Below are 21,579 nucleotides of genomic sequence, written 5' to 3'. Positions count from 1 at the left end.
AAAGAATTTGATGCCTAAAGTTTTATAAGAAACAGAAGTTATCAGAGCTATTATAAAGTGTATGATAACTGTATTATATTATTGAGATTAAACGTATTAAAATATGGATTATTTTATTGTGCCAAATACTGATGTCCTAAGAAAAGAATAAATAATAATAAAAAATTATAACTTGTGTGTCAGTGCTGAGTTTCTCTATTATTGTTGATTCTGGATCATACTTTCCCGTGAGTTGATATCAATATTGCATTTCCTCATATTAGCCTATAGATTGTTCTGCTCCTCTGGCGTGTTTTCCTTGGCTGAGTTGAGAGCCGAAGATTTGTTTTGGCAGTCTGGAACCATGCCTCCAGACAATATGCACAATTAAATTGATGAAAAATAATAATTGCTTGGATGATTGTAATATTAGCTTGCAAGTGAATGCTGATGTTAGTGCATCTATCATCCCATCGGATTTGGAGAATCTTGTACATACAGCATTGATGATACTTCTTCAGCATCTTAAGAGGTCTATTGTATGTTGTCCACATTTCAACCCTACAGAACATGGTGGAGATCACAACAGCTTACAGACCATGAATTTGGTTTTGGTTCTGATGTTGCAATCTTCAATACTCCCTTTTTTTCAGCTGATCAAAACCTCAGAACATTTTTGCTGGTACTAGAATTCTTTACCCAGACCAGCTGTTCTGAGAGGTTGCTTTCAAGTTATGCATAGTGTACAACATTTGCTAGAGGGTTATCATGGATCTGTATTGCCGGTGCTGATAACTATGCACTAGAAGCTTACTGATGGAGCAATATTGTCTTCTGAATGTTGTGTGTCAGCCCCATTTTCTGATCTGCTTCAGCAAAGACACCAATGATTACCTGAATATCTATTTTTCAGAGAGCACACACTACAGCATGGTCAGCACACGGAAGCTCAATATCTGAAGTCAGTGATGTTTTGATTCTAGTTAGGAAATGGACAAGGTTGAATAGCTTCCCATCAATTCAGTAGATTAGCTGCACTCATACCGGGATCTTATTGCTGATCAAAAAAAGCATTGCAGCAAGGAAGATGAAAAAGATTATTGAGGCAATGAAAGAGCCTTGCTTGATAGCTGTTTTAACCTTAAATATCCATAAAACCTTAAAAAGCCCATAATTGATCTATTACAGAATCATTGTGAAGGAAATGAAGAATAGTGACAAATTTAGGTGGACATCCAAACTTAAGGAAGATTTTTCACAATGCTTCCCTGGTAATGGAGTCAGAAAAATGAATGCCAGGTATAGTGGTCTGTATTGTTCTCTAATTTTTTCCTTCATTTGGCAAGCAGTGAATAATGTCAATAATGCCTCTAAGTGGCCTAACTCCACACTAAAATTCAGGAAGAACTGTTCTGCAAGAGGAAGAAGATGCTTCAGGAGAAGTCTTGCAAGGACCTTCCTGGAGTTGCTAACAAAGAGATTCCTCCATAATTTCTACAGTCGGATTTATCTTTCTTAAAAATGGTCACAATCATAGCATTTCTAAATTCATCTGGGAGTCTCTTCATAGTTCCAGATTTTCAGAACAAAAGTGTATAGCTGTGAGGTGAATTCTTCCCTCCTGTGCTTGTAAAATTTCTGCAGGGGTTCTATTGACTCTATATGTATTGCTGTACTTCATCTGCTTAATAGCACCGCACACGTATTCAGAGTTCATCTCTGATTGGATTTTGTGGTATCAAGGTGAAAACACGGAAATCAACAGCAGAGAAACAGATTGGGGAAATCCTCAAAGTGATCCTTCCTGAATGCATTGATGACTTGCATTTATTTGATTATCTCTTCTCCTTAAATCTTAGGGGGGTTGACTTGTAGAAACATGGGCTATATATAGTTTATAACAGTCTTAAAGAATCCAAGTATATCATGGATTTTTGAAGGAAGTTGAAGTTCTTTTGATTTATCCAGCCACCATGTGTTCTTCACGTCACTAATTATTTTTTGGACTTCTGCTTTTCCTCGTTGGTGACAGGATTTGTTTTGCACACAATTGATGTCAGACACAAAAGGGCTTGATTTGTGACTGATCAAATCCTGTAGCTCCTGATAATTTTAAATTTTTCACAAGATGTTTCATAGTACAGCCCTAGCATGTCTTTGGAGGCACTGAAGACAAAACATTCCAGTTGTCTGATATATGTCATTTTTTTGTGAGGCATTCATGCATGAGGTCATACTTTGTTGGATCCTTGAGTGCCTTGATGTTGATTTTTCTGTTTGCATCATTTCCATTGCAGACATCATTTAGGTGCCAGTCTGATGGTCCTGATTGAGCGGATGAGAGAACCATCAGTCCAGTAGTCATCACTTCCAGTCATAGCTTGAGCAATACAGACATCTGTGCAATCCTATTACTGGACAACGACAGTCGACAAAATGCCAGTGCTTAGATTATGGGTGTTACCATGATTTCTTTGATTTATTTCGTGGGTGAAACAAAGTTAGTGACAAGTTCATATTCTGCATTTGGTAGGAAGAAGAATGCTTTTTCAATGGACGTTTGATGATTCTGTTCCATAGTTTTGAATCCCATCTGATACTAGCTTTAAAGTTGCGAAGAAGGATGACCTGATCTGTCACTGATACACCATAGAGAACTTGATCAAGCCTGGTGCAGGATTCATTTTGGTATCATCATCAAGTTTTGGGATATGTGCTAATAACAATAGCATATTGATTCACTGCGAGTTTAAATCAAAGAATCATGATGTATTCTTAGATTCAAAAATTGAGTTTGTTAAATTGGTTGATTAGTTCAGTTTGGTTGGCAAATATAACTCTGAGTTTGACAGTCTGCATCAGGAAAATAATATCTGATTCCTTGTCCTTTGAGCTGTCCTTCTCCTGCTCACTGGGTTTCACTGAGGGCAGGGATACTAATGTCATATCACCTAAAGTTCTTTGGCCACAATTGATGCCTCCCCCCCTTCCCAGCCACAACCCATAATCCAGCAGCAGTAGAGTAGTGGTTTAAAAGCCATTGTAGAAGCTCTATTCCAACTGAGGATATATCTATGTATCAGAGATCTTCTAAGATCTGGATCTACAGGGTTAGGGCTGACCTGTTGTGGCAGAGCACTTGAGAACAGTCAGAGTATAAAATATGATTGGGGCCTCAAAGTACCATAATTGGCCACATTCTGAGGACTACTGATACATAAGAACTCTAGATTTTTATGTTAGGGTATGTTTACACTGCCACCTTAGTTCGAACTAGGCTGGCAAATGTAGGCATTTGAACTTGCAAATGAAGCCCGGGATTTAAATATCCCAGGCTTTATTTGCATGTTCCCGGGCGCCGCCATTTTTAAATGCCCCGTAGTTTGAACTCCCTGCCCGCGGCTACACACGGCACGGACTAGGTAGTTCGAATTAAAGCTCCTAATTCGAACTACTATTATTCCTCATAACAGGAGAAGTAATGGTAGTTCAAATTAGGAGTTTTAATTCGAACTACCTAGTCCGTGCAAGAATATGAGGAACTTGGGTCAGGAAGTTAAAAAATGTATTCCAAAAATGAAACAAAACAAGTGACATAGGACAATCTACAAATGGAAAAACTTCAACAAAGTGTCAGCTACCCAGGTTGCTTTGTTGGAGTATCTTCAGCTCAAGTGAGATTTTTTTTTTACACAGGGTTTCTTCTTCAGTGGTGCAGCAGTACCAGCAGTAGGGTTAAGAAAGGCCCAGTTGTGTAGGGGCTCTGAAGGTACGTCTAGACTACAGGCTTTTGTCAACAGAAGCTTTGTCGACAGATACTGTCGACAAAGCTTCTGTCAACAAAGAGCGTCTAGACTACATCCAGTTCTGTTGACAAAGCAAGCCACTTTGTCGACATGACAGTGTACACGCAAAGGACAGTGTAGATGCAATAACGCCTTCTGTCTACAGAACTCTGTCGACAAAAGGCGTTATTCCTCGCAGAATGAGGTCGACAAAACTGCTGAGTTCTGTCAACGTTATGTCGACAGAACTCAGCTGCAGTACAGACGCAGGTATAGTTTTGTCGACAAAAGTCCACTTTTGTCGACAAAACCATGTAGTCTAGACATACCCCGACAGTGTGACATTTCCTTCTGCACCTCCCAGTCTGGAGCCTTCTCTCTCTAGGATGGATTCCAGGCAATGATATCATCACCCCTCTTTGGCCCTTCCTTTCCTACCTACAAAAAAGGATGGTCTCATGAGCTAAGTTCAAAAAGTCTTCAGTCCCTGATAAATACTAGAAGCTGAGGAGAGGTGACAACAAAAGTTGAGCTGATCAAAAATTGCTGATCAACATCTTTATGACAAAATTGGATTTTTCATCTAAATGAAAAATTAATGTAATTTTTTCAGAGAAGATACTTTCCAATTTTTGTAGAAAAATAGTAGACAATTGAAATAAATAGATTAACAGTTCTTAGCTAAAAATTTTCAACTTTCACTTTTGTTAAAAAGTAAAATTTTTTTACAGGAAAAAAAATCCAACAAAATCTAAGGCTGTGTCTAGACTGCAAGGTTTTTTTGAAAAAAGTAGCCTTTTTTCGAAAATACTTCACCTGCGTCTAGACTACTGCCGCGTTCTTTTGAAATAAAATCGAAAGAACGTGGCTTTTCTTTCAATGGTGGCACTCCTCATTTCATGAGGAATAACGCCTTTTTTCGAAAGTGCTCTTTCGAAAAAAGGCGCTATGGAATGCACACTGTGCTTTTTCGAAAGAGAGCATCCAGACTGCCTGGGTGCTCTCTTTCGAAAAAGCGGCTTGCTTTTTCGAAAGTACTGGTTGCAGTCTAGACGCTCTTTTTTGAAAGCCTCTTCGAAAGAGGATTGCAGTCTAGACGTAGCTTGAGAGAAGAAATGAAAGTGCATTTGATTCTCAAAGTAACAGAAAAATGGAAGTGACAAAAAGAGCATGCTATGACCTGAATTAATACCTGTGGTTTGCCTGCTCTGCTCAGAAAAAAAAGTCTGAATCTGTGGCTCCAGAATAGGCCTTACGAGCCATCAGCAGACCCACTGATCATTTGAATTGGACAATGGATGAAAGACAACCATCCTCAATTTCGAGCGAGTCCCTTTGATGATGATTAAAGAGAAGAAAGAAGCCACTCTGTTAGAGACTTCTTGAAATAATTTTTTGTGCGGTGAGAGATAGTATTCAGAGACTGGAAGTACTATGATCAAATTTTTATTGAAATAGGAGATCAAAGTCTGCTAAACTTCTTGGTAAAATGTGTAACCAAAAGCACATTGAATTTACAGTAAGTATCTGGTTACTAAACCCTGGTCTACACTAAGGAGTTAGTGTATCCACAATAACAGAGCCTGCCTTGGACTAATTTTAAGGTTCTCCTGTAGTGGGGACATGCTATTTCAATTTTGTTATTCCGGGAGCTGTTATTTCAAATGTAGTTATTTTGAAATAATTTCTTAGTGTAGACATGCCCTACGAGGCAAACAGATCTGCAACAACATAGCAAGATATGACAATGAAACATTGACTATGATAACATTCATGAAACTTTGGCTGAATTTCTTGAGACATGTCAGTTTTCAGTTTTTGATTCTGCTATAGATTTTAGATGGCAAGTCCAGCTTTTTCATGGGAAAGTGGTGTTAGGACGCACGGAATAACTTTTTTTTAATAACACAAATTCATGTTTAAGGAACTGTTAGAGCAAAAATACAAAGGTATAATTTTGTTTTCCATCAATAAATGTATTTGCTTCATAGAAAATCCTTGATTCCAGTCTGACTACCTGAGGAATTTCAGATCCAGTCAATCCAAGATAACTTTTCAAACATTTGGAAGCAGTTTCTATAACTATCAGTTAAGAAATTAGACAAAGTCAGGCAGCATTAAATGGTGCTTGAACTAAAAAAAAAAAGATACATTGCTCTACTTTGACAAAAACCTTTTCTAAAGTTAATATTGCATGGTGAGTGCATTGTTGTACAGACAATACAAACACAGTGAGATGTGGAGATATGCTCTACTAGTGATATGCTCACAGAGAAGCTGAGGTTTCATATGGCTGGAAAGAGACGGAACTTCCAAGTTTCTATTTGTCTCTCAGCAATAAGCTGACTCCTACAATTGCTTCTAAAGGACATTGTGATAAACAGACCATAATTCATATATCAGTTTATTTTACTTTTGTAAACCACTTTGGAGTTGACAGAAATATTTTCCACTTGGTGGCATACTGAATTGCTTCACATGGTGAACATAACTTATTTTACCAGCCCAACCATACAGCAAGGACAATAATTTTGTTTAGATTCTGGAAGATTGCACTGTTCCTCAAGTAGGTGTTTGGATGGTATGTTATTTCTAAAAGAGCTTAGTAGGAAAAAAGGAGGAGAAAACCCCTTTCATTTCAGATAAACTGTTGATTTGAGGCAGGGACCTTTATTCTGAAAATGTGTTGGATAATACCTTTTTGGCTAAGAATTGTACCTTCTGATACAAAAGGAAATCTCACAAAGCAACCTGGAAAATAGAACTAAGCTTGTCAATTTCATAATTTATCTTTCCTGCACTACACAACTCCTGCTGCATTTGTTTAGATGGGGGGTGGAGGGAGTCATTTTTTAATATTGTGAGAAGACTTACATAACACAAATAGGACATAAGCTATTTAAAGCTGCCTTTTTAACCGAAAAACAAGAAACTTAAATAAATAGTTTGGGTGAGATTCTTTTCAAATACATGAAATAGGCTCTACTTTAGATATATTTTGTGGCTATCTTTTTTTTCCCTCTGGAACTGTAGGTGTGGGATGTAGAGCTGGAGAGATCTGCAGAATCCTGGGCTGAAACTTGTCTATGGGAACATGGACCTGCAAGCCTTCTTCCATCAATTGGACAGAATTTGGGGGCACATTGGGGAAGGTAGTTTAAGATATGATTTTTATCTCATTATTTTTAACCATATGGATATCTACTTCTTATTTAAAGTCGGAGGGTACCTCTACACAGCAGGGCTAAAGCCGAAATAAGCTATGTAACTTGAGCTACGTCAATTCCGTAGTTTGTCAAAATAGCTTACTTCAGCTTTTGAGGCTGTACACACAGCAGGAAGTCCAAGTTAGAGCATTCTTCCTACGACTTCCCTTACTCTTCGTAAAATGAGGGTTACAAGACTCTGAGTAAGAAGTCTTCCATCTCAACATCAGTTATTCCAAAATAACGCTGCTGTGTAGACATAGCCAGAGTGTTGAAAGATGCATTTTTTTAGAGTTGTTCTAGTATGGTTATAATTTTATCAGAAATTGCTGTTTTTTATAGATATAGGCCTCCAACATTTCATGTCCAGGCATGGTATGACGAAGTGAGAGACTTCACCTACCCTTACCCTCAAGAATGCAATCCCTATTGTCCTTACAGATGTTCTGGTCCTGTTTGCACTCATTATACACAGGTATGTGCGTGTGGTTTACCACATAGTTATTCCTGTTGTTCATAGTTGTAATCCTTGTTGCCTCAGCAGGACAGTATTAGGGAAACACCTGAAAGAAAATTTGGAAGCACCATGATCCTACCATTCTCGGGAGCACAAGTCTAAGGTCCTTACTAAGGGTGTGTCTAGACTACATGCCTCCTTCGACGGAGGCATGTAGATTAGCCAGATCGGAAGAGGGAAATGAAGCCGCGATTAAAATAATCGCGGCTTCATTTAAATTTAAATGGCTGCCCCGATCTGCCGATCAGCTGTTTGTCGGCAGATCGGGGCAGTCTGGACGCGACGCGCCGACAAAGAAGCCTTTCTTCATCGGCACAGGTAAGCCTCGTGAAACCAGGTTTACCTGTGCCGATGAAGAAAGGCTTCTTTGTCGGCGCATCGCGTCCAGACTGCCCCGATCTGCCGACAAACAGCTGATCGGCAGATCGGGGCAGCCATTTAAATTTAAATGAAGCCGCGATTATTTTAATCACGGCTTCATTTCCCTCTTCCGATCTGGCTAATCTACATGCCTCCGTCGAAGGAGGCATGTAGTCTAGACACACCCTAAGTTTTCATTCAGTCTGTATTGTTATCCATTTGCTTTGGGTACGGACCCTAGAATTTAACTTATTGGAATTTAACTGAGCTGGACACACAAAATCTACTAGCCAGGGCACCCCTAAGCTCTAGTGTGCAAGAGGAATGGGGGGAGTGTCTTCCTCCTTCTCAATCAATTTTTGATTTTTGTTTTATCTTTGCTTCTCACTTGTGTGTGGCTCCCTGACTGATTTTTCTGTTGGTCATTTTCCCCGCCCCAAAAATGGTTCTCCACCCGTGGCCTAGGAGAATGAGATTTGTAACTCCCGTTTAATTAAATGGGGGCTGGACACCTAACTCCTTCAACACTTTGGAAAATCCAAGCCTTTAGTTTTTCAGAAACTTTTAAAAGTTCTGTCATAAGAGTTTGTTTCAGCTTCATGAAGAAATACAAATTGCCTCTCAGCTACAGTGACACGAATTTCCTAATTGTTTAAAATCTGTGGTCTTTAGTAGACATGAGTGTTTTCAGTGACTGAAGCCCTTTGTTAGTAGTTTAATTACTTGTGTTAATTGCTTGCTCATGGCTGGCTATTGTCTACCTATCTAATTCTGAATTTCTTCTGTGTTCTTAGATTGTGTTTGTAACAGTAATATGTAATTGCCCAACTTCTTACAGCTTAACTTTTTTTGTGTATATAACTGTTCTTCAGATGAGATGTTTGCATTTTGATTACACTGTTAGATACACCCCCAGATTACCTTATTCATCAGCATAAAAATGTTCCTAGTGACGAGGGGCATAACTGAATGGCCATATCATTCTCTGGTGAAAATGAGTATTAGTCCATTGATGTCACTGGAACAACACAGATTCATACTAGCCAGAGATCTGACTTGCAGTGACAAATGTACATCATCCTTGGTTTTCAATATTCAAACATTAAATAATAGTTGATCTTCATGCATGAATCCAAAAGTGCATACGAGTATGAGAGAGACCGAATCATTACTGCTTTGTTGTGCAGTTAGTTCAGTGTTTCGGGTACATGTGCATGTTAATCACTCCTTTAATTTTCACATGTATTTTTGTTTTCTGTCATTTAGGTGGTATGGGCTACAAGTAGCAGGATAGGTTGTGCTATTAACTTGTGTCATAATATGAACATCTGGGGACAGATATGGCCAAAAGCAGTCTACTTAGTATGCAATTATTCTCCCAAGTAAGTATATGTAGTAGGCTAACGTTTACTATAAAAGGTATCCCGAAAGGGAAAAATACTTCATAATCCAGGAGATAATTCCAGAGAAAATCAAATTAATTTTTTCTATTTCTGCACAGCCACAAAAATGCTTTATTCCTACTTAAGTCATTGCTGAATGAAAGCACAAGCAGGCCATTTTCTTGCCTGACTTTTTTTCTTTCAATCTCTCTAGAGCTAGAGACCTTTATTTTCCAGACAAAATGATACATCAGGCCACAATAAAGTTATCTCTTCATAATTATTTTAGCAGATGTATAACATGACTAAATAAACAATAGAGTCATCATTTATAGAGCTGACATGCTTAGAGTCAAATTATACCGTTGGTTGACTGAAGTCCAGGACCGTGGAAGTCCCATTCACTTATGGTGGAGGAATTTAGCTCTGGTGGCACACTAGTAACAGCAGTGGTAGTTAACTCATGGCCCACAGGTTCTGTGTGTGGCCCCCAAGACATTTTGTTTACTATTGCCCACAATTCCACTGGTTTCTGTCTGAATAGTTTTTTCCTATTATAGTACTAAAGTGACACAGACGTAAAGCAAGGGCACATGAAGTAAGGTGCATGCTGATGGTACACAACATTGACTGTGAGAGCCATGCAAACCCTCTGCATTCAAAGTGCAGCTATGGTTCAGTCAGTAGTTCCCACAAATTCTAGGGTAGTTTTGCTAATTGTGCTTGCATACCTGTCAGGAGACCATCTTGGTTACAACAATCTTGTAACCCAGTGAGATGAAGGAGGGCAACTTATATGGTTCATTCACTAGCCTAGGTTGCCCATCACTGCTGAGTAACGGGTTTCACCTGATCCAGCACCGGACCATGCTACTGCCTTAGTTTCTCAGACTCCCTTTTGGAGTTCTGGTTTATTTTAACAACATCACAGTTCAAATATCACTGTACATTGAAACAAGTTTTTCCTCATTTTATTTGGCCACATATTGAAATGATGTTAATATTAACAAAAATGCATTTTTCTTTTTCAGGGGCAATTGGTGGGGCCATGCTCCTTACAAACATGGCCGCCCTTGTTCTGCATGTCCACCTAGTTTTGGAGGAGGTTGCAGAGAAAATCTTTGCTACAGGGGTATGTACCATTACTGACAGGCTAAGTAGCAGTTCTGCAGAAAAGGACCTGGGGATTACAATGGATGAGAAGCTGGATATAAGTTAACAGTGTGCCCTTGTAGCCAAGAAGGCTAATGGCATATTGGGGTGCATTAGGAGAAGCATTTCCAGCAGATCTAGAGAAGTGATTATTCCCCTTTATTCGGCTCTGGTGAGGCCACATCTGGAATATTGTGTCCAGTTCTGGAGCCCCCACTATAGAAAGGATGTGGATGCATTGGAGAGGGTCCAGCAGAGGGCAACCAAAATGATTAGGGGGCTGGAGCACATGACCTACAAGGAGAGGCTGAGGGATTTGGGCTTATTTAATCTGCAGAAGAGAAGAGTGAGGGGGGATTTGATAGCAGCCTTCAACTTCCTGAAGGGAGGTTCCAAAGAGGATGGAGAGAGGCTGTTCTCAATAGTGACGGATGGCAGAACAAGGAGCAATGTTCTCAACTTACAGTGGGGGAGGTCTAGGTTGGATATAAGGAAAAACTATTTCACTAGGAGGGTGGTGAAGCACTGGAATGGGTTACCTAGGGAGGTGGTGGAATCTCCATCCCTTGAGGTTTTTAAGTCTTGGCTTGACAAAACCCTGGCTGGGATGGTTTAATTGGGATTGGTCCTGCTTTCAGTAGGGAGCTGGACTGGATGACCTCCTGAGGTCTCTTCCAGCCCTAGGATTCTATTATTCTATTCTATGATTACAACAAATGCACCTGCAATTGGACTGTGTGGTTGGATACCATAAATACACCATTTTTGTTTTCTCTCTTTGTTATGCTCTAAAATATTGGAACATATACTGTACTATAAATTTTGCTCCAGCAATTATTAAAGGCATGATTCGACAATCTGAGTCCTTCTGGTGAATAGCTGTGTGCTGAGTTCCCATTGACAGCAGTGCATGATGCACTGTATACAGTTTATGTCACTTACTTATAAGTCACTGAAAACTCTTTTTAATAATTTGTTTAAATAGAAATTCCTGCTATCTCAGCAAAACACCAAAGAAAAAAAAATGGCAGCAAAAAGAATATACTAATTCCAGTAAAATTCCAACTTGTATCATTATTACTGTCTACATTTTTCAAAACTGTATTTTTTTATCATTAGAATGAAGGAGACTGTAAAGCTGATATTTTTTTAATATAAGTGACTTAGTCACTTATTAATATTTTTGAAAAGTAAGATTACTGAATAAAATTCTTCAGCTGTTCATCTGGGTCACAGTTAGGTGCTTACATCTAAGTACCTAAATAAGAGAGTTACATTTAGACGTGAACATCTCTGAAAATTAGGATCTTTATTAAGGTGCCTAGAAAAGAGCCTAATTTCAGGTAGATATAGATTTAGAAGTCCAATATTGATCTATAGATCCTGGATCCAGGATCTATAGATCCTGATGACAGAGGGAAGATGTTAAAATAGAAATATTGCCGCCAGCACATTCACACCTAAAACTAGGTTGTAAGTGCTAGAAAGTGAAGAAGACATCCATGTAAGACTTAAGAAGGTATATGGTATATGTTACCAAGCATCAGCTATCCATCTAGCTGATGGATACCATTAGTCAATGGAAGGACCACTTTTTTTATTTTGTTCATCGATCTCTTTTGAAACTGTTCCATGAAGACAGAATATTAAAAGCACGAATATTCACAGAGTTGCCACTTTGTCAGTGACCTTTATAAAAATTGATGAAAATCTGTTCTGAAAAATAATTTTGTCTCATTCATTCACTAAAACAGAGGGTTCGGACAGGTCTTACTCCCCTCATGAGCCGGAGGAGGAAACCAATGAGATTGAACGGCAGCAATCCAAAGCACAGGATACAACATCACAAAGTCGATCAAGGACCCATTCACCTACAGGCTCCACAAGAAATGATGATAGTGAAAGAAATGAAGTAATAAGCACACAGCAAATGTGTAAGGAGTTTGCATTTTTTTATATGCTAACTAATTTGAACCAAGTGTACAAAAAGCTTTCTAAGATATTTTAATGATACTGGCTTTTTGTTATTTAGCTCAGATTGTTTCTTGTGAAGTAAGGCTAAGAGACCAGTGCAAAGGGACAACTTGCAATAGGTATGAGACCTTCTACAATTTGACTATCTGAGATTCTTCTAAAGAGTGTTGTGTATATGTTAACTAATATATTTTCCTGTTGTAACCATAGGTTCTCAAATCAATTTGCATTTTTAATCTTTAGGTATGAATGTCCTGCTGGCTGCTTGGACAGTAAGGGCAAAGTGATTGGAAGTGTTCATTATGAAATGGTAAACATATATATTTTTAAATTGTGTTTAGTATAGTTATAATTAATGGAATTCTGGTTTTTTAATTTGTAATATTAGCGAAAGTGTTAGTTATTAGCAAGAATGCATTCAAAAGAAATAAATGCTCATAGAAGTAAAAAGTCTACAGCAATTTTGTAAGGTAGCCTCAACTTTGTCTAGATTTGTTCCTGAGCTTCTAAACATGTAATTTATGGCTATATAAAACCTCATATTTGTGAATATATGCAGGATTTTTTGAATGCAGACCATTTAGACAGCTATAAATCTGTACAAATATTGTTTAGGATTTTGTGGGGGCATATTTATAGGCTGTTTGTGGGAACATGGGTCTAGATATATAAATTTAATCCTTAGTTTAAAATATCTGGTTCTTTAGCTTTATCCTGTTGCATATCACTTTGGAGCACTAAAAAAAGAAAGAAACAATAGACACTATAAATTAGTATGAATGAGTACTGTGAGCAATGGCAGAATTGTTTTTTCATGTGGGGTGATGGTGACCTCAACTACAACAAGTTTAATAGGGATGTTTGTGGAGGCTCCAGACCCAGACCCAGCTGGTAATACTCCAAGTTTGGTAAGGGCTGGATTCAGGACCATGTTTCTACTGGGTGGCCTCACTTTAAGGGCAGAAGGTTTAAGTGGCTATCTCTGTGTAAAGGAATCCCCAGATGATGACTGCAAGGCATAAGACTGAGTAGCTTTAACAAATGACCTTCTGAGGTCTCTTCCAGCTCTATGGTTCTATGATTCTATGAAATGTAAATATTGGGTACAATTGTAAACTGAGTAGCCTTTTCACATTTAAAACATAAAGGAAAACAATTATTTCATCTGACATAGAAATTATGTTCTTGCTTCATTTTTTAGCAATCCAGCATTTGTAGAGCTGCCATACATTATGGTATCCTAGACAACGATGGTGGTTGGGTTGATATCAGTAGGCAAGGAAGGAAAAACTACTTCATTAAATCTTATCGAAATGGCATTCAGTCAATTGGGTAAGTGCAAAATTACTGATACTCATTGTGCTTACAACTAAAATGTGTGGTGTTTCTAATATATTGCAATTTTTTTGCACCTGAAATAAGTCATGATAATAGTTTTCCCTTATAAATTTTTTCATCCTGAAAGATCTGAAAGCATTGTAAAAACAACACACACATGAATACAGGTATCATTTCACCAACTCTGAAAGTGTAGCTATTCTTAAGAGTGTACTGTGAAATGACAGAATAGCTATGGGATAAGAAGTGACAAAAATGCTATATCTAATAGAAGAGGCAAGGAAAATGTATAATAGTTGCCCTTGGCAATTATTTCAGATAGTCAAACCTGAAGAAGAGCTTTGTGCAAATTCAAAGATTGTCTCTCTTGCCAATAAAATATATTACCTCTTCCTACCTTACCTCTCATTCTATGTCTACACTACAAAGAAAAGTCAGAAAAAGATATGCAAATTGCAAATCACAATTTGCATATCTTGTTTTGCTTTTCTTCCAAAAGAGTCTTTTTCAAAATTTGGCACATCTACTCAGCACCAAATTTCAGAAAAACCTCCTCTTTTGGCACATCCCTTATTCGTCGTAAAACGAGGTTTGCAAGGATGGCAAAAGAACACATTCTCTTTTCCGAATTTTTTTCAAAAAAGCAGATGCTTTCCTTGGATGCAGCAGTGTTTTTCTAGGATACCTCTAGTATCCTGAGAAAGCGCTGCAGTCTAGATGTAGCCTCAGATTAGTGTCTCTGATTATGTATTTAGTGTAGCTAAATTAGTGTCTCTGATTATGTATTTCCTATATTCATGTAAAATGTACATACAATGGAAAAGTACATACTTATCCTGAGTTAAAATTATCTATTCATCCTGTGTAACAGTGGTAACTAACCATGCTAGCGTGGCTTGTTTTTAGGAGATTAATAATATTGTTTAAATAATATTGTTTATAGGCTCGCAAATTAATCTGATCATAAATTTCATGTCTCAGAATCAGGCTACATACAGTTTGCAAGGACACCTGGGATGTAAGACAAGGACACTCACAATGAGAACAAAATGCAGCTTTAAAACTTGTATTGAGATACTGGTAATAAAATGGAAAATAATCAGAATTAGAAATGCAATAATATTGTTTGAGGTAGATGTGGTTTTATATGCAAATAATCAAAACTATAAGAAAAGCTATATAAGCAAGCAAACAGGCTAGCACTATAGCGCTACAGTGGGCAGAGTATTCTATAATTATTAGAACTGGAATTTTCCTAGGACTTTGGAACACACCCCGTCTGCTCTTCTGAAGAGTTCTATGGAATCATTAATAATCATAAGAATTTATATTTAGAAGTGAATCACTCCTACTACCTGCTCACATATAGCATGAAAGTGCATGTATTTAAGTGAATGTTTAACTTGAAACACTGGATGTTTGATTCAGAAATGTGTAGCAAAGTTTGGATCCTTATCTGAAGGCTTGTTGGAGCTATTTGTACAGAAAAATAAATGCAAATATTTCTTAACTTGTAAAAGGAAGCAAGGTGGGTGGGAATGGAGGATAGAGTCTGCCAGGGCTCAACTGGGGTGCAGCATCAGTACTAGCTTTTCAGAATATTAAGATGTTAGTGTTACTTCAGTGCTAGTATTATCAAAGTAGGCTTCACCCTAGTGTATTATGATAAATGTGTTTGTCATAATGCCAGTGTATTATGATAAAGTTACTGTCTTTGTTAGTGTCTTTGATCTTGTATAGATCAGGATCAGGAGCGGCCAGTGCAGCTGAACCAGCACAGAGGAAAATTGCCATTGACCTTCCACTGAGTGCAAGGAGAAGCAGGGATGAGGCTGTGAGGAAAGAGGCTGTGCTTAAGCTCTCACCCTGCTCCTAACATGTTGCTCCTTACTCAGGCTGCATTATCATGTGCAAAACTAGTTGTTTCTTAATGGTCCAAACCTGAATTGAGATAAAGCAGCACATTGTTAGCTAGGTGACATTACTTGTGGATATTTGTAATAGTGACCTAATTCCCAATATTGGTATAGTAATTGAAAATAAAATCCCGCAACCATGGCTTGCTTTATACAGCATGTGGTGATATAATTTAATACTACCTTTGCAACCTTAATAAGGGAAAATACAATAATGTCCAGCTATAGTTGACATGCTTCTGTGTCTATAGACCACACTTGTTAAAAAGTACATGCTGGGATTAGAAAAATCCAGAGGAAGGTTACAGTGTTAAATTAGGGATTGGCAGAATGTCACATGAGGAAAGATTTCCTGAAGTAAGACCCATTTGTCTCACTCACTCTGTACTTTGTATCAACTACACACCACAGAAAGGACAGAAACTGGCTCTTTTTACCCAGTACAGATTATCCCAGTATGGAGGAACCTCCAGGAAGCATACAGCTAATATAGGTGACTGATATTCATTTTCCTTCAGCCCTTGATGCGCAAGAAGGGGGGAAGGTTTGGAATGCACTTTGCTCAGGTAATTTTTGGCTGGCAGAAGCTCCCTTACAGGCTATAGCCAGATGCTATAGATTAGAGCAGACTCCAGGTCTGTCTGATCTATACTGGGTCTGGAACCATTGTAGAGAAGACCACAGAAACTATGAACAGCCTCCTTGTTGCTGCCTCTCTGCTGAGCCCAGAGGTGATCAAGCTGTCATGCCAAAAATACAACTGTTGCTTTAGGGACAGGAGGGACTAGCTGCCCCATGTATGTACCCATACTCAGGGCAGGCAGCCCCTTCTGCCACTTCCACCACTACAGCTACACTTCTATTATTAGTGCTCTAGCTCAGTCAAAGCACCGGTATGTCTACTCAAACTGAAATTATACCTTCCAGATTGAATGTAGATGTATCCTGCATGTGTTACATGCTCAAGATGAAGCTAGACTTGAAATCAGGATTGTTCTCTCTGTTACGTTCACCTTAACCAACTAACATATGTTAAAATACAACTTGCCCTGTATATTCCACCACCTTTATCATAGTTTAAGTGTACCCAAAAGGAGCAGAGATCCTAACCATTTAAAACTTTATATAAAAGATTAAAACCAATGTTTTGTATTACCAGATCCTCTCAGAGGTCCAGAGAGGCCTGGGTCACTTCCAGCTTTTGACCCCTAGTCATAATAAAAATAAAAACATCTTAGAACTGGAAGGGACCTCAAGAGATCATCGAGTCCATTCCCATGCCTCATGGCAGGATCAAGCACTGTCTAGATAGATGTCCCTGATAGCTGTCTATCCAACCTGCTCTTAAATATCTCTAGTGATGAAGATTCCACAACCTCCCTAAGCAATTTATTCCAGTGTTTAACCACCCTGACAGTTCGGAAGTTTTTTCTGATGTCCAACATAAAGCTCCCTTATTGCAATTTTAAGCCCATTGTTTCATGTCCTATCATCAGAGGCCAAGGAGAACAATTTTTCTCCTTTCTCCTTGTATGTCCTTGAAAACTATATAATGTCCCCGTGCAGTATTTTCTATTCTAAACCAAACAAGCCCAATTCTTTCAGTCTTTCCTCCTAGGTCATGTTTTCTAGATCTTTAATCATTTTTGTTGCTCTTCTCTGGACCTTCTCCAATTTCTCCACATCTTTCTTGAAATGTGGTACCCAGAACTGGACATAATACTCCAACTGAGGCCTAATCACCAGAGGGTAGAGCAGAAGAATTACTTTTCATGTCTTGCTCATAACACACCTGCTAATGCATTCCAAAATCATGTTTCGTTTTTTTGCAACAGCGTCACACTGTTGACTCATATTTAGCTTGTGGTCTACTTATACCCCTAAATCCCTTTCAGCAGTACAATCTCTTCCCATTCTCCATTTTCAATGGCCGCACTGGACAGCTCCCCTGCCCAGGTCAGCACAGGGAGCCGGGAGGAGAGGACCGTTTTTGGTGGAGGCTTTATGAGCTACGGAGGGATGCGGGTGTTTCACGACCCACACCCCGTGGGGGGGAGGGGAGAAGAGCCGCATGCGGCTCATGAGCCACGGGTTGGCCACGGCTGCTCTATGCCATCATCTAAATAATTGATGAAGATATTGAACAGAACTTGTCCCAAAACAGATCATTGTGGAACCCCACCTGTTATGCCCTTCCAGCATGATTGTGAACTGTTAAGGACTACTTTCTGAGAATGGTTATCCAGCCAGTTATGCACCCATCTAGGTTGTATTTCCTTAGTTTATTGTTAAGAAGGCCATGCGAAATCGTGTCAAATGCCTTACTAAAGTCTAGGTATGGCACGTCCACCACTTCTCTCTTATCCACAAGGCATGTTATTCTATCAAAGAAAGCTATCAGATTGCTATCAGCTATCACACAAAAACAGAATAAGGCACCAAAAATGAGAGAGACTTAATTTGCTATTTTTGTATTTAACAAATTATTTTCTAGCCTTTTTCACCTCTTATTTGCTTAAATGTGCAACTCTAAGCTGAGAGATTATATCACTTTTTGTTCTGATGGGGATGTGCATAAAAACAAGTAGCAAAATCTATGAAAAAATTAACAGATGTCTGCATTTGAGTTTTGAGGCCCAGGCCAAATGGCTTCTCAACCCTCCCTCTGATTGGCCTTGTGTATTACAAGTGGAAGCAAATTGGAAGACAGTACAGACTTCAGAGCACATATTAGCATGTTAGTCAGTATCCAATAGAAATAAATAAATTAAGTAGGCAAATAATTTCAAGTACAGGATGCAGCCCAACTAGAACACATTACACTAATCCATTCTAGAGATCACATAAGGATTCATCTCTTCCTTCATAGTTTTTTAGTAATTAAACTCACCCAATTCAAAAAAGGTCATTTACTTCTTGATTAAGGGTGTTGAAGGCTCCTCCCCCCTCCAAAGATTTAGAGCCAGATTTCTTCAGATGAAAAAGTAATGAAGAAGTGTACTGACTAGTTATTAGATAAAGATTCTGAAACAGGATAAGGATTTGACATTGATGGTGAAAGTGTAATTATTCCAAAACAGAACATTTTATCTTTTTTGCTGCCCTGATCATGATGCCAGTAACAATGGGAATGTAAAAACTGAATCTAAATATAGAAGATGAATCTGAAAAAGCATGTTCCAGATTCTGAGACTGGTTTTCTGTACAGCACTCTGTGCCTGCATGATAATAATGTGGCTATGTCCATAGTGGGGATGTAAAATCCCATTTAATTGGTTAACTGAATAGTTGGTTAACTTAGTGTTTAACTAGTTAACTGATTTAAAGGGAAGGTGGTGGTGAGGGGAGCAAAAGCTGCTCTGGCTGGCTGGAGCAGCCTGAGCTGGGCCCACCGCAGGCTCTTTGGGGCTGGAGGAAATGGACTGTGAATGCTTCTGCTGATTGGCACTTCCGTCTAAAACAGACTCATGGAACCTCTTATTGTGATTGCTGTAATTGTATTTGTTCTCTTTGTCAATAACTTCATTTGCTATGTGGGAAATCCAGTGCTTAACACATGTTTGTGGGAAGCACTGTTTTTCATGCTGAGTTTCACTGTGACTATAATAAATGCAGTGATCACAGTTATTGGGACTCCATGCTTGAGGTCTGAACTAGCAGGCTCCAATGAAGCATAATCAGTCTAGTGCTTTTGGAAATCAAATAAAAAAAGTTTGTTGACTCTTTTATTTCCTTTTTTCTGTTAGCAAATATCAATCTGCTAATTCCTTCACAGTCTCCAAAGTAACAGGTTAGCATTTTTTTTATATATTATCTTCAACATACATTGGATTGTATTTTGTTTGGACTTATATTTATAAGTTTCAGTTTTTTTTCTTCAGTTCAAGCTATCACCTGTGAAACAACAGTGGAACAGTTATGCCCATTTCAAAAACCAGCCTCACACTGTCCAAGGTAAGGATCTTGAATCTTTCTGTCCTATCAAAGCACAAAGAAATAGTCTTTTTTGTCATAGGTTTTGAGCACCCACAATCATTATTGATGTTAGTGGGAGCCGTAGGAAGTCAGCATCTTTGAAAATCTGACCACAAATGTTTTACTTTTCTTTTCAGTCCCTGGTTTAAGATCACTGTCAGCTAGTCAATACATTCTGAGGAGAGGAGGATCTATATACTTCTATTTATTTCAAATAAAGAGTCTTTTAAACTTTCTATAGCACACGGGTCTTCTTACACCTTGAAAAGTGTGGTCTAGTGGTTAGACCAAGAGACTGTAAGAAGATATATATATAGTCTATTCTATACTACTGACTCGCTGTGTACCTTGGACATCTGTGAACCTCAGTTTATTCCTCTGTAAATAGATACCATGAAAGGATCTGACGCAGCTCTGTATTTTAGGTGTTATTTGTTTGGTTGGATTTTTTTGGAGAATAGAAGGTCAGGAAAATATTTGTATGTGCAGAGAAATATTAATAGAATGGCAAAGTTGGCCATGGTTAGAATCTTGTTTATATGCCAATTTATAGATTTAGCAAAATGTATAAACTGTCCATGTGTATCTGAAACCAACATTGTCACTCTTTGAAAGAAGATTGTGCTTCAATATTTTGAGGAAAGGAACCTTAGCAGTTCTTAAAACCATAGATGAGTCAGGGGTAAATACAGTGAAGCATGAATTACCTCAAGCGTGGATATACCTACAGGAGTAGTTTTATAGGTGTACGACAGTCAATAGAGGAAGCAAATACAAGTCAGAACTGCTAAGAAAACATTACATAATGTAGTATTTTAGACCTTAGATTCATGTGGTGTTTGTCTATGGCTGCATACTCTTTCTGGATAAAGTGTGGAAATAAGTAAAATACTGATATGCAAGAATGGATGGAGCAGATCCCTTCCTTATACACATCTTAATCTTTTCTCTTGTCACACACAATATAACACTTTCTGAAGGGGAAAAATAGAAGCTATTTTTAGGAAAACATTTAAAAATAAAAAACTGAAATCAAAGAGTAACAGATCAGTTTTTAAAACTCCAAAGCAAAGTCCCCTTCAACACTGCATGCCCTGGTCACAAATGTAAAAAACACAACCCAGCGAGTTACAAGCAGCAATAAATTGTGACAACTGCACTTCTCCTCTGTGGTCACCTAACCACAACTGATATACTAATCATAGGTCAGCAGACTTATTGTGGATGAAAACTTTTATCGCACATTCCACTCACTTCTCTCAAAAATTGTATCTTGAGTTGCATCAGCTTGTCTCCAGAACTCCTTGGAATGGATAGACTTTGTAGCCAGCCCACAGAATAGTTAAGATCAGAGTGTAGACAACATGGCAAATATAAGAGGCCTTCACAAGGAATCCTCTGCCATAATCTCCTGTCATTTCCTACTGAGGAGATTCAGTTTGAATCCCCCCTCTGCTCTCAACTAAGGCAGTATGGCACAGGGTGAGAGGTAGTCCATGAGGTAAAATAGTTCCAAGTCATTTGGGCTTTATTGATCAGACCAACATCTTAGACGCCACCTGAAAGTCAACTCCCAACCAGAGTAGATCCTGCAGCACTGGTGTAATGTGTTCCCACTAGTAGAGACTGATTAGTAAGTAAGCTGCCACCTTCTACACTAGGTTCTGCTTTTAAATGCATTTAAGGCACATTGCAGTACTCCAGTCTAGTAGTGACACAGGTATTTATCACAATGTATACCTTGAAGAGGAAAGATTGACCAGCCACAGATTGAAGAAACATAGTCTTGGGCACTGTTGTTAACTTGCAATATGACCACCAGAAGTAGCTAGGAATCCAACCACGTCCCCACATCACAACCTTTGGTCACAGATGTCAGAGAAACTTCCAGGTTTTCCTGCAATCCCCACTTCACCTCAGTATTCTCAGGACAAAACTTCATCCAGCTCATGTTTACCCATGTACCAGAGGTGCTGAGGCACAGGGAAAGGCATT

The 21,579-nt window shown here is 38.5% G+C and overlaps 1 protein-coding gene across 1 annotated transcript in view; it reads left to right on the top strand.

Annotated features, from left to right (window-relative positions):
• The window catches only part of CRISPLD1 (cysteine rich secretory protein LCCL domain containing 1), a 67,338-nt gene that overhangs the window by 25,510 nt on the left and 20,249 nt on the right, over nucleotides 1-21,579 (top strand). The window contains exons 3-12 of the mRNA XM_089776222.1: nucleotides 6,798-6,916; nucleotides 7,313-7,445; nucleotides 9,114-9,229; nucleotides 10,261-10,361; nucleotides 12,136-12,315; nucleotides 12,414-12,474; nucleotides 12,599-12,665; nucleotides 13,557-13,687; nucleotides 19,356-19,399; nucleotides 19,491-19,563. Of these exons, the coding sequence (XP_089632348.1) occupies nucleotides 6,798-6,916; nucleotides 7,313-7,445; nucleotides 9,114-9,229; nucleotides 10,261-10,361; nucleotides 12,136-12,315; nucleotides 12,414-12,474; nucleotides 12,599-12,665; nucleotides 13,557-13,687; nucleotides 19,356-19,399; nucleotides 19,491-19,563 (1,025 nt within the window). The remainder of the gene's footprint in view (nucleotides 1-6,797; nucleotides 6,917-7,312; nucleotides 7,446-9,113; nucleotides 9,230-10,260; nucleotides 10,362-12,135; nucleotides 12,316-12,413; nucleotides 12,475-12,598; nucleotides 12,666-13,556; nucleotides 13,688-19,355; nucleotides 19,400-19,490; nucleotides 19,564-21,579) is intronic.

This window comes from Pelodiscus sinensis, chromosome 2, assembly GCF_052426305.1.
Source record: "Pelodiscus sinensis isolate ZL-2025 chromosome 2, ASM5242630v1, whole genome shotgun sequence".
Classification (NCBI taxonomy): Eukaryota; Metazoa; Chordata; order Testudines; family Trionychidae; genus Pelodiscus; species Pelodiscus sinensis.
The sequence above is the reverse complement of the archived record's forward strand: the minus strand, read 5'-3'. Positions and strand labels throughout refer to the sequence as shown.